The sequence below is a fragment of the Coregonus lavaretus genome (assembly GCF_964263955.1).
Source record: "Coregonus lavaretus genome assembly, chromosome: 39".
Classification (NCBI taxonomy): Eukaryota; Metazoa; Chordata; class Actinopteri; order Salmoniformes; family Salmonidae; genus Coregonus; species Coregonus lavaretus.
In genome coordinates, this window is record NC_140026.1 from 19,951,656 (window position 1) to 19,965,141 (window position 13,486).

The 13,486-nt window shown below is 41.8% G+C and overlaps 1 protein-coding gene across 1 annotated transcript; it reads right to left on the reverse strand.

Annotated features, from left to right (window-relative positions):
• Positions 1 to 6,364: 6,364 nt before the first annotated feature.
• On the reverse strand, positions 6,365 to 9,780 carry LOC311112742 (DNA damage-inducible transcript 4-like protein). Its single transcript, XM_084155871.1, has 3 exons — positions 9,675 to 9,780; positions 9,261 to 9,382; positions 6,365 to 7,854 (listed from the first exon to the last, which is right to left on the reverse strand). The coding sequence occupies exons 2-3, from the start codon at positions 9,349 to 9,351 to the stop codon at positions 7,364 to 7,366; spliced, it is 582 nt and encodes a 193-aa protein (XP_084011997.1). The 5' UTR covers positions 9,352 to 9,382; positions 9,675 to 9,780; the 3' UTR covers positions 6,365 to 7,363.
• Between the last annotated feature and the right edge of the window lie 3,706 nt (positions 9,781 to 13,486).

Sequence of the window (13,486 nt, forward strand, 5' to 3'; positions counted from 1 at the left end):
AGTGGGTCAGAAGTTTACATACACTAAGTTGACTGTGCCTTTAAACAGCTTGGAAAATTCCAGAAAATTATGTAATGGCTTTAGAAGCTTCTGATAGGCTAATTGACATCATTTGAGTCAATTGGAGGTGTACCTGTGGATGTATTTCAAGGCCTACCTTCAAACTCAGTGCCTCTTTGCTTGACATCATGGGAATATCAATAGAAATCTGCCAAGACCTCAGAAAAAAAATTGTAGACCTCCACAAGTCTGGTTCATCCTTGGGAGCAATTTCCAAATGCCTGAAGGTACCACGTTCATCTGTACAAACAATAGTACGCAAGTATAAACACCATGGGACAACGCAGCCGTCATACCGCTCAGGAAGGAGACGCGTTCTGTCTCCTGGAGATAAACGTACTTTGGTGCGAAAAGTGCAAATCAATCCCAAACAACTGCAAAGGACCTTGTGAAGATGCTGGAGGAAACGGGTACAAAAGTATCTATATCCACAGTAAAACGAGTCCTATATCGACATAACCTGAAAGGCCGCTCAGCAAGGAAGAAGCCACTGCTCCAAAACCACCATAAAAAAAGCCAGACTATGGTTTGCAACTACACTTGAGGACAAAGATCGTACTTTTTGGAGAAATGTCCTCTGGTCTGATGAAACAAAAATAGAACCGTTTGGCAATAATGACCATCGTTATATTTGGAGGAAAAGGAGGGTGGCTTGCAAGCCGAAGAACACCATCCCAACTGTGGTGGCAGGATCATGCTGTGGGGGTGCTTTGCTGCAGGAGGGACTGGTGCACTTCACAAAATAGATGGCATCATGAGGAAGGAAAATTATGTGGATATATTGAAGCAACATCTCAAGACATCAGTCAGGAAGTTAAAGCTTGGTTGCAAATGGGTCTTCCAAATGGACAATGACCCCAAGCATACTTCCAAAGTTGTGGCAAAATGGCTTAAGGACAACAAAGTCAAGGTATTGGAGTGGCCATCACAAAGCCCTGACCTCAAATCCTATAGAAAATGTGTGGGCAGAACTGAAAAGGCGTGTGCGAGCAAGGAGGCCTACAAACATGACTCCGTTACACCAGCTCTGTCAGGAGGAATGGGCCAAAATTCACCCAACTTATTGTGGGAAGCTTGTGGAAGGCTACCCAAAACGTTTGAGTTAAACAATTTAAAGGCAATGCTACCAAATACTAATTGAGTGTATGTAAACTTCTGACCCACTGGGAACATGATGAAATAAATAAAAGCTGAAATAAATCATTTTTTCTACTATTATTCTGACATTTCACATTCTTAAAATAAAGTGGTGATCCTAACTGACTGACCTAAGACAGGGAATACTGTAGACAGGTCCTACAGTACTCTTCCATGTGAGGCCCCTCTCATAAGTATCAAGGCCTGCACCCTAACTTAAGATGCGTGCGCATTATTTGAACTTTCGTATATACCCCTTCCATTGATAGGATATTATGTGCAGATGAAGTTAAATATGATTATATATATATAGGATTTGGCCCTAATGGCTGAAGTTTCCAGTATAGGAAGTGCATTCCTTAGATGCTTGCATTCAATGCACTGGTTTGTCTGTGTAATAATAAACAGTTTATGACTATATAGACCTGGAGATCAGGTGGGCCCCCTATAGAACTCTGTATTAGAGTCATAAATCAACCATGGTAGTACTCCAGTGCTACTGACCTGGTAGTGTTTGGTTTTGTACACTGTAGGCTAATGTAAAGATTCTGATAGCCGATTATGCTTGTTGATTCATGAGGGAAATCACAGCACGTGTGTTTGAACAAAAAAAGCGAGACCTCTTTCAGAATGAATTATGCTATAAATAGAAGTAGTCATGTATCTCTTATCAAACACTACTTTGACGAGTTTTGGCCTCAGTGTCGATTGTTTTCTCACAAGCACTCCAACCTGGCTTACAATCCAGTCATGGCACATCCAAACCTACGGTTATGTTAGTGTACATTCTATTCATTGGTTTGGGTTAAGGTAAGAAGTATGAAACAAAAGGAAGCGGGTAAAAGGACAGGTTCAAGTATTTACTGTCCCCAAGAACCACTTGGGAAACACCAGGTCAAGACACAAAACGTATTGCTATGACCACACAAACAATTAACCCCAGGGCATTAGCAGGTCAGAGAGAAATCTAGGCTGAGATAAAAAAACTTCACTTCACTTCAGCAATAAATTAAATGTATACATTACATACTCAAATCAAATTTTAAAAACATACAGACAGAAATATCTATTACTTTTTACCAGTTCCTTCCTTATACACTACACTTATTGTAAGATCCAGTCAATGGACTTATCCAAGCAGAGACTACATGTGTGCAGATCAAGTTATATAGAATTATTGTATATATAGGATTTGGCCCAGACAGCTGAAGTTTCGTCTAGGAAATGTATATCTTTGATGAGATGTTGTACAATGTAGGCTCATGTATAGATACTTATAACTGATGATGCCTGTTGACTCATGAGGGAATCACAACACGTTTTTTAACGACCTGTTCCTTACACTACACTACATACTTATTGTAACATTCAGTAAATTAATGGAGTCAGACTCATCCAAGCAATCATTAACCTATGGATGGCTGACATATACACAAGTCGTGACACAGGCATGTAAAGGACAGGCAGTAGCCAGCAACTATTATGGGTTAATTATCCAGTAGACACATTATTGCAACAGTGTGTAACCTGATTGCTTTTTCATAGTGTGCTCATTTTGATTGCTTTAGAGCATTTGCTGGAAGGCCTGATGCATGGTGTAAGTGGGTGCTCTCATTTATAGACTATACTTGAAAAGCACTTTCAGTGTTCCCAATGCATGGTGCTAAAGAAAAGAACGTTGATGTTTTATATAAAGCTTTTGATGACACAAGATTTCTGCTTTGAACCAAGTTCTGTAGGTTGGGATTATATTAGGGGTGTACATTGCCCCATGTATAATTTTTGTCTAAACATTTTACTGGTCGCCAATAATAATAATTTGATAATAAGATATATATTCCAACTGATATAACTTTGGAATATGTTTAGTACTATGGAGAAAAAGGACATACACTGAACAAAAATATAATATATACAGTGGGGAGAACAAGTATTTGATACACTGCCGATTTTGCAGGTTTTCCTACTTACAAAGCATGTAGAGGTCTGTAATTTTTATCATAGGTACACTTCAACTGTGAGAGACGGAATCTAAAATCACATTGTCTGATTTTTAAGTAATTAATTTGCATTTTATTGCATGACATAAGTATTTGATCACCTACCAACCAGTAAGAATTCTGTCTCTCACAGACCTGTTAGTTTTTATTTAAGAAGCCCTCCTGTTCTCCACTCATTACCTGTATTAACTGCACCTGTTTGAACTCGTTACCTGTATAAAAGACACCTGTCCACACACTCAATCAAACAGACTCCAACCTCTCCACAATGGCCAAGACCAGAGAGCTGTGTAAGGACATCAGGGATAAAATTGTAGACCTGCACAAGGCTGGGATGGGCTACAGGACAATAGGCAAGCAGCTTGGTGAGAAGGCAACAACTGTTGGCGCAATTATTAGAAAATGGAAGAGGTTCAAGATGACGGTCAATCACCCTCGGTCTGGGGCTCCATGCAAGATCTCACCTCGTGGGGCATCAATGATCATGAGGAAGGTGAGGGATCAGCCCAGAACTACACGGCGGGACCTGGTCAATGACCTGAAGAGAGCTGGGACCACAGTCTCAAAGAAAACCATTAGTAACACACTACGCCGTCATGGATTAAAATCCTGCAGCGCACGCAAGGTCCCCCTGCTCAAGCCAGCGCATGTCCAGGCCCGTCTGAAGTTTGCCAATGACCATCTGGATGATCCAGAGGAGGAATGGGAGAAAGTCATGTGGTCTGATGAGACAAATTGAGCTTTTTGGTCTAAACTCCACTCGCCGTGTTTGGAGGAAGAAGAAGGATGAGTACAACCCCAAGAACACTATCCCAACCGTGAAGCATGGAGGTGGAAACATCATTCTTTGGGGATGCTTTTCTGCAAAGGGGACAGGACGACTGCACCATATTGAGGGGAGGATGGATGGGGCCATGTATCGCGAGATCTTGGCCAACAACCTCCTTCCCTCAGTAAGAGCATTGAAGATGGGTCGTGGCTGGGTCTTCCAGCATGACAATGACCCGAAACACACAGCCAGGGCAACTAAGGAGTGGCTCCGTAAGAAGCATCTCAAGGTCCTGGAGTGGCCTAGCCAGTCTCCAGACCTGAACCCAATAGAACATCTTTGGAGGGAGCTGAAAGTCCGTATTGCCCAGCGACAGCCCCGAAACCTGAAGGATCTGGAGAAGGTCTGTATGGAGGAGTGGGCCAAAATCCCTGCTGCAGTGTGTGCAAACCTGGTCAAGACGTACAGGAAACGTATGATCTCTGTAATTGCAAACAAAGGTTTCTGTACCAAATATTAAGTTCTGCTTTTCTGATGTATCAAATACTTATGTCATGCAATAAAATGCAAATTAATTGCTTAAAAATCATACAATGTGATTTTCTGGATTTTTGTTTTAGATTCTGTCTCTCACAGTTGAAGTGTACCTATGATAAAAATTACAGCCCTCTACATGCTTTGTAAGTAGGAAAACCTGCAAAATCGGCAGTATATCAAATACTTGTTCTCCCCACTGTATGTAAAGTGTTGGTATCATGGTTCATGAGCTGAAATTAAAGAGGCCAGACATTTTCCATACACAAAAAGCTTATTTCTCTCAACTTTTGGGTACACATTTGTGTACATCCTTGTTAGTAAGCATGTATCCTTTGCCAAGATAATCCATCCACCTGACAGGTGTGGCATACCAAGAAGCTGATTAAACAGCATGATCATTACACAGATGCACCTTGTGCTGGGAACAATAAAAGACCACTGAAATGTGCAGTTTTGTCACACAACGCCACAGATTGGCATGCTGACTGCAGGAATGTCCACCAGAGCTGTTGCCAGATAATTGAATATTCATTTCTCTACCATAAGCCGCCTCCAACATTATTTTAGAGAATTTGGCAGTACGTCCAACCGGCCTCACAACCGCAGACCACATGTATGGCGTTGTGTGGGCGAGCGGTTTGTTGATGTCAACGTTGTGAACAGAATGCCCCATGGTGGCAGTGGGGTTATGGTATGGGCAGGCATAAGCTACAGACAATGAACACAATTTCATTTTATCGATGGCAACTTGAATGCACAGAGATACTGTGACATTATCCTGAGTCCCATTGACGTGCTTTTTTTTTTAAGGCATCTGTATTCCCAGACATGAAATCCATAGATTAGGGCCTAATTTATTTATTTCAATTGACTGGTTTCCTTATATGAACTGTAACTCAGTAAAATCTTTGAGATTGTGTTTATATTTTTGTTCTAGTGCCTAAACCCTTCTGTCATCAAACATTCAAAAGGGTAAGACATTTAATTTCAGTATTCAGACTGTCACCTTAGTGAATGTCACCTTAGTGAATGTCCCACAAAAGTGACAGAGAGCCTTCTAATTCAACACCTCATTGTCAGGTAGAGTCCAGCAACACTATCCTCAGATCAGCCTATAGACTCCTCCATTAAAGAGACATGTCACACGCTCTCTGCAGGTTATTAGCCAGGTGTAATCTAGTCATCTGATATACTTACATAAACACCCCTCTGCACAAGCTACCTCTGAACCATCGTGACCTGCCATGGAATGCCAGTCACCTAGAGCATGTTTACCTCTGGCTAGGCCTTACAGAAACCGTATTCTTTAAACGTAATAATGGACATTGTTCTATATATATCATTGGTTCAAATTCAACCACTGTCAATCTTTCTGAACACTAGTACGTGTAATGTGAGGAATTTAGAAAAGGACAATTGTGAAAAAAATTAATGAAAAGCTACTTCAGTAAGTCAGGTGAAAACCTAGCCACCAAACTAACATTAATGCTATGTGAAGTATGAGGCAACAGGGATGCAGTCTATAGGACCGTAGTGTTGCCAAGGCCTGCTGTTTTTCAGGTCATCATAATGTGTATGAGTCAAATGGGCATTTCTATCCAGGATGTTTCTGTAATGCACCCTGCTGCAGTAATGTTGCCTGCTGAACATGTTGTTATGCCAGCCAGCACAAAGAATCCCACTGGTCACGTTCTCTGCTTTAACATCAGGCTTGTTTTACTGCTCTGTTTTTAAAAGCCTGTATTGCGCAACTTGTCATGCCTACTACCCCCAGTCTCAACTTCAGTGGCGTGTAGTGCATCTGAACAGATTGAAAACGTTCAGTCACATGAAATAACACTTGACAATAGTGACTCAAGGTAGGTTTAAAATGTTTAATTGTCAAAAAAAGATTGACTTCCTTTAACAAGAACCTGTCCCAAAAAAAGAATCCTCAGTTGCTTAAAAACAGCACCGCAGCCATTAACAATCGAGAAAGGAAATGCAATGACAATGTAGAAAAAAAAAAGGTATAAAAAGATCAACAAGCTCTAAAGAACCCATGTGGAGCTAGGATCCAACAAGTGCAAGAAAAATAAACATTTAGATATATACTTTTTACATTTTCTAAATGGCAGTTTAAGGCATCTGCATCCGTTGAGGTTGGAGAGCCCGCGCCGTCGATGAGCAGCATGTTCACAAGGACAAACATTCACATGCCCTCAATTCAGCATTGAACACCTAGATTATGGCCCCCGAACATTTTTCCAAGTCCTGTTCCTATAGCCTCTAGAAGTGTTTACTTTGCTGAACAGCAGTGGACAAATCTGCAAACAAACTGACACAATTACAAAGTGGCTAGTGACTGATCAAAAACATTATGTACCTACATAAATCTGGAAAACAAATCAGTGGACATCAACACAACATTTCATAACATGAATTGCCTAATTGTGTAATTTAGAATAATGAATAGAAAAATTATTAACAGACTATATCCAGAACATTAAAATAATCATTTAACAAATGTAACTTTAGCTGATTGGAAAAGTTTTCAAATATTGTGAAGTCAATGAAAGATATGCTCATCTTCTTTAGGCATTACACAATAATCCATTACAGTAACCAAGCCTTGTCCGTCCATTTTGAATAATCAGTTGTACCATCCTGGACATTGGAGCAGACAGGCTGGACACCAATAACCTTTGTATGACACTACTCGTTCACATGACAAACTGTATTCATACAAAAACCATGTAGAAATAAGACCCTCCAGAAGTGATCTTTACATTCAGATACTCAAGTGTAGAAGTGCATTGTACCCCTCCCCAGGACATCCCTGACCCAACCCTGGGGTCCCACCATCCTCAATTCCCCCTTCTCAGTACTCCTCTACCACGGTACCAGCCGAGGAGGAGTAGAGCTTCTTCTTGATGAGCCGGAAGCCCGGGCTGAGTTTGAGCGCGTGCCTGAAGCCTGGAGTGAAACAGGCACCAATGTGCAGGAAGTCCCTGAGACTGGGCCAGGCGCTGCAGTCCTGCTTGAACACCAGCGTCAGCTCGAAGATGGGCACCACGTCTGCATTGTACACGATGCGCTCCAGCTGCTTGCAGCACGTTTCCTGCTCCAGGTGAATGTAGAGTACACAGCCACGTAGGCCGCACGGCTCGCCCGACGACAGGCGCAGGACATCGCGAGCCATCCTCATAGTCAGCTTCTCAGGGACCAGCACCTTAGAGCAGTGCAGAGTGGTCTTCTTGGACCGCGACAGACAGTTCTCGAACATCTTGGCCAACTGCTGACACGTCCCGTCCTCAGACACCTCCACGTTCAGGTGGGGCTCAGCCAGACAGTGGTCCCAGAAATCCAGCTCTGATGGAAGACAAAAAAAGACAATAGTTGAGTGATGTTTTAAAGACTAAGCAAAAGCACAGACTATGGGACTCAGTCAAATACAATAACATTTGATGCAGTCAGTCGTAACTTGCGGGGCAGACTTGGGGTCATGACCCCGCCCCTCCAGTATTAGAGACAGCCCAATTTGATCCACTCAATAATATACCATGAGGAATATGATGACTGGAAATTCCCACCGTGACATTTCACAGCAGTAAGCTGGTTTATGTCTCCTTTATACAGTCTCTTGATTTCAATATTGAAGTGAAACCAGGTACTGGTGTTTGTATACTGTTTCTTGATGAGTAAGTGGTATTCTTATACCATATTTTTGTGTAACAGTAGCAGTTGTTCAATTGGGGAGGTGAGGGGGCATAGGATGTTCCCCCATGATGAAAGGGGGCCATGACTGAAAGTTTGGGAAGCACTGTTAACTAATGATTAGGACAAATACAGATTGGCAATCCCATGAGTCTGCCCATTTATTTATAACCACTATGCTGCATCAGTTGGGCTACAGGTGATCATTCTTATTGCTAAATAAACACCAGCCTGATAATATGGCCCAATTTGTTAGGCTAATTTTGAGGGGGAAATTACATTTTAATTGTGTCACCATTTGATTTCCATACATTTTGGAGTAAAGTCACTAGGGCTGCATTCAGTATGAAAAGATCTACAAAAAAAATGCAACAAAGGTCATGTTCCACTGCTTAGACATTGCCAGATCTTACGATGCCTGGACAGGTATTTGACCTATCAGCTACCCACATGTTATAGCAATCTGTCAGTCACTGACAGTCTAGCAAAAAGGCCTCCTAAAGTGTCATGTCCTCTTCACTGCCTGAATCTGAAAGGACTGGATAGCCTAACCACCATAATGCTTATTGGCTTTCACCTATCCAGTCCTTTCAGGTCAGTGAGAAGGAAATTAGACTTGAGCCAGAGTCATGGTACATGACTAGTCAACATAACACCTTGTCTTCACTCAATCTTTATAATTGTCAGTTGAGGTATGTGACAAATGTTGATTTCAATGTTTCATAGAAGTTAGAATTTTAACTACAGTACAACATGTGCACATAGATGCATTATGCGGTCTGTGTGCATTCAAATCTAACATTGATCCATGCCAACAACTTTATTTGACGAATAAACAGAGTCCTGTAGGCTAGCATAGAGCAGATGAGAAAAGATTCCTTCACCATTCCCTTCCACCCACCCTCCCTTTCTTCCATGCGCTGCAACTATGCACCAATATTGGAGTAAACAACCGCTAAATGAATGAAGCCTGGGAGAATTTAGAAATACCCAGTTGCAATACATGCCCACATGCAAGTATATATTGTAGGAGAATAAAAAATTACTCAAAAAAAACTTACCATTTTCGAGACAAGCCTGGTCGTATCTACGGTCAATCAATTCTGATATGCATTCCGCGTTTTTACTATTCAGTGTGCTTGTAGCAACCATAGCGACACTCCTTTTGTTCCTTTTTAAAGTGCTGTAAAAATAAATAAAAAATGGTACATTTCTATAAAAACTTAACAACAATTCACAAGCTAACTTTGCATAGATAGCCTACAATTTGATATGTAGCAAACATTCGCCAACTTGTCATCAACACAAAGCTTATACATGTTCAAAGTAGGCCAACTTGCATCTAACGTTAGTTACTGTAGCTAGATGTTTCGAAAACTTCTGTATAACATTTTTGGTTAGTCCTAATAATGTCGCAAAATGTTTGCTTACAGCATCAGAGTACAACAAGGGTTGCATCAAATAGACTGGCTTACCTTGATACAGCTATTTTTGTCCAAATAAGTAACTTTTTTTTTTTTAGAAAGGTTTTCTTATAAATACTTTCCCCACATAGGCTACAGAACAAGCAACCTTCCCCCAAGCAAACACACCCCCCAATAAACATTCACACTGCCTACAGCTAGTGCAACGCCTTAGGGGTATTTATACCCTTTTCCTCACAGCTGACGCCGCTTTGACCAATCGGAATCAGTTTATCGTTCTGGAAATTGCTGAAGTTTACCAAGCAACACACCTCGCGGTTTTCAGGGCGCTCAGAGAACGTCTGCCCCGAGGCACATGATTGGCCACGGAAGAAATTGCGTCAACCAATAATCAAGGAACACTATTTTGTTGCTACATGGATTTTTCAATCACTCACGTGCGATAATTCTTCTGTCAAAAACTGCTAGTAATCAAATTACCACGAGGACCATATTCAACAGTTAGTCTCCTAAACGTCAGGCTTTCTTGTACTTCATTGTTCAGAATTTAATGGGATGCGTGCATATCCCATAGAGTTTGATAGAGGCCTCTAGTGGCCAAAAGGCCGTTTTAGCATGGCAGCACCATAGAGCCCCACAGTAGACGCACCGATAGAACAATGAGACAGATAATTTCACTGGATGTATAAATGTGAAGCATCCAGTTGGCGTTTCCACTCACTACCAAATATGGTAGTGAAAGGAAGCCCAATGGCGGGCAGTGGGAGAAGATGGAATGAGATGGATTTTGGCCGACATGCTGCACATTTTCTCATCGATTAAACATTTGATCTCAATAGTTTTCTGTTCCCAAAACTAGAATTTGTTATGAACAGAATGTACTAAGTTTTGTAGACTTTACCTTTTTCAAAAGTTTTGTAAAAATCACGCTGTTTAGAAGGAGTGCAAAGGCGAATTGAGTTATTGCACACACGCACTTCACAGAGTAGGCGTTCCGTAAAGGAAATATGCAGATGTATACTAGAACGTGCCAATAGGATATCGCTAGCGCATGCTTGGCTCTGCCCACCTCCTTGCTTGTGCTGCCCACTATGACTCATTTGTATCTTGGTTTAGTTATAGAAATCTTCGGTTGAGGTGTACCCATAAAACCTAGTGGTCAAAACAGGGTAATGGTTCCAATCATTTTCCCACCATACATTTTTTCCCATAGGGGATTTTAAAAACACTTAAAATAAGGGCTGTGTTTCATGTAGGCTTACCCTGGCGTGACGTTTTTATTACAATGTAAATCTCTCTTGGACAAGGTGACTATTATCAATATATTCAGCTCTATTTACTCTCAGATTTCGAAAATGCAAATGAACATAAAAGTAAACATCATGCAAACCTACAAATCCCTGCAAGCTTCTCTACTTCATCTCTTGCTGACACCTTTGTTAACAGGTATTGTGTCAATTTAAAACTTGCACAAGACAGTTCACAGTATTGTGCATTGAAAGAAATGTAGCCAATGTATTAATTATTGCATTTACCTAACAGTCTCGTCCAGATCATCATGGCATTTGTAGTTCTTTATGATAGCCACATTAGCAGCTAATTAGCGTTTCATTTTTTTTTTTTTTTGGGGGGGGGGGGGGGGGGTAAATACAGGCAAATATATTGATAAAAGTCACATTGTCCTAGAGAGATTTACATGGTTATCAAAATGTCACGCCAGGGTAAGCCTCCACAAAACACAGCCCTTATTTTAAGTGTTTCTAAAATCCCATATGGGAAAAATGAATGGTGGAAAAATGATTACAATAATTTATGTTTTATGGGTATTATGACTCATACTGGGCTTACACCATTTTAATGTAGTCAACTGGGTGGGACTTCCAACTTCATTGGCTGATCCCTCCTGATGACCCGGTTGAAGTCATGTCCAACCGGGTCATCAGGAGGGATCAGCCAATTGTGAAGAAGAAATGTACTACTTTAAAATGGAGATAGCCTCAATGACTCTGCCTATGCTGTCACATATGCTATATGGCACAGATACAAAGATGAGTCCTCTACCTATCTCTATGACATATCCATATACACCTTTTTTTAATCTGTCCCAAAAAAACAACTGTTTTGTGTCTACTATAATAATTCCCTCAAACTCGACTCTGGACCTCGAAGCCAGTTCCACTGCTTTTTGTCATTGTTCCCCTCTAACCAGGCACTTATTTTTACATGGGACACCAGGTGGGTGCAATTAATGATCAGGTAGAACAGAAAACCAGCAGGCTCCGGACCTCGTAGGGTAAGAGTTGAATACCCCAGGGCCCGGTTTCCCAAAAGCATCTTAAGGCTAAGTTCATCATGGTTCTAATGATGTACTTAGCCTTAAGATGCTTTTGGGAAACTGGGCCCTGATCTATAACGTGATATTAGATATACAGTGCATTCGGAAAGTATTCAGACCCCTTGACTTTTTCCACATGTTGTTACGTTACAGCCTTATTCTAAAATGGATTAAATTGTTTTTTCTCTCTCTCATCAATCTACACACAAAACCCCATAATGACAAAGCAAAAACAGGTTTTTCAAAATTTTAGAAAATGTATAAAAAATAGAAAGCGGAAATATCACATTTACATAAGTATTCAGACCCTTTCCTCAGTACTTTGTTGAAGCACCTTTGACAGCGGTTACAGTCTCAAGTCTTCTTGGGTATGACGCTACAAGCTTGGCACACCTGTATTTGGGGAATTTCTCCCATTCTTCTCTGCAGATCCTCTCAAGCTCTGTCAGGTTGGATGGGGAGCGTCGCTGCAAAGCTATTTTCAGGTCTCTCTACAGATGTTCGATCAGGTTCAAGTCCGGGCTCTGGCTGGGCCACTCAAGGACATTCAGAGACTTGTCCCGAAGCCACTCCTGCGTTGTCTTGGCTGTGTGCTTAGGGTCATTGTCCTTTTGGAAGGTGAACCTTCGTCCCAGTCTGAGGTCCTGAGCGCTCTGGAGCAGGTTTTCATCAAGGATCTCTCTGTACTTTGCTCTGTTCATCTTTGCCTTGATCCTGACTAGTCTCCCAGTCCCTGCCGCAGAAAAACATCCCCTCAGCATGATGCTGCCACCACCATGCTTCACCGTAGGGATGGTGCCAGGTTTCCTCCAGACGTGACGCTTGGCATTCAGGCCAAAGAGCTCCATCTTGGTTTCATCAGACCAGAGAATCTTGTTTCTCATGGTCTGAGAGTCCTTTAGGTGCCTTTTGGCAAACTCCAAGTGGGCTGTCATGTGCCTTTTACTGAGGAGTGGCTTCCGTCTGGCCACTCTACCATAAAGGTCTGATTGGTGGAGTGCTGCAGAGATCATTGTCCTTCTGGAAAGTTTTCCCATCTCCACAGAGGAACTCTAGATCTCTGTCAGAGTGATCATCGGGTTCTTGGTCACCTCCCTGACCAAGGCCCTTCTTCCCCGATTGCTCAGTTTGGCCAGGCAGCCAGGTCTAGGAAGAGTATTGGTGGTTCCAAACTTCTTTCATTTAAGAATGATGGAGGCCACTGTGTTCTTGGGGACCTTCAATGCTTCAGAATGTTTTTGGCACACCTTCCCCAGATCTGTGCCTCGACACAATCCTGTCTTGGAGCTCTACAGACAATTCCTTTGACCTCATGGCTTGGTTTTTGCTCTGACATGCACTGTCAACTGTGGGACCTTATATAGACAGGTGTGCCTTTCCAAATCATGTCCAATCAATTGAATTTACCACAGGTGGACTCCAATCAAGTTGTAGAAACATCTCAAGGATGAGGCCTTTCTAATTGACCTGGCCCGGGTATCCTGGATGGATATTGACCTAATTCCGTCAGTAGAGGATGCCTGGATGT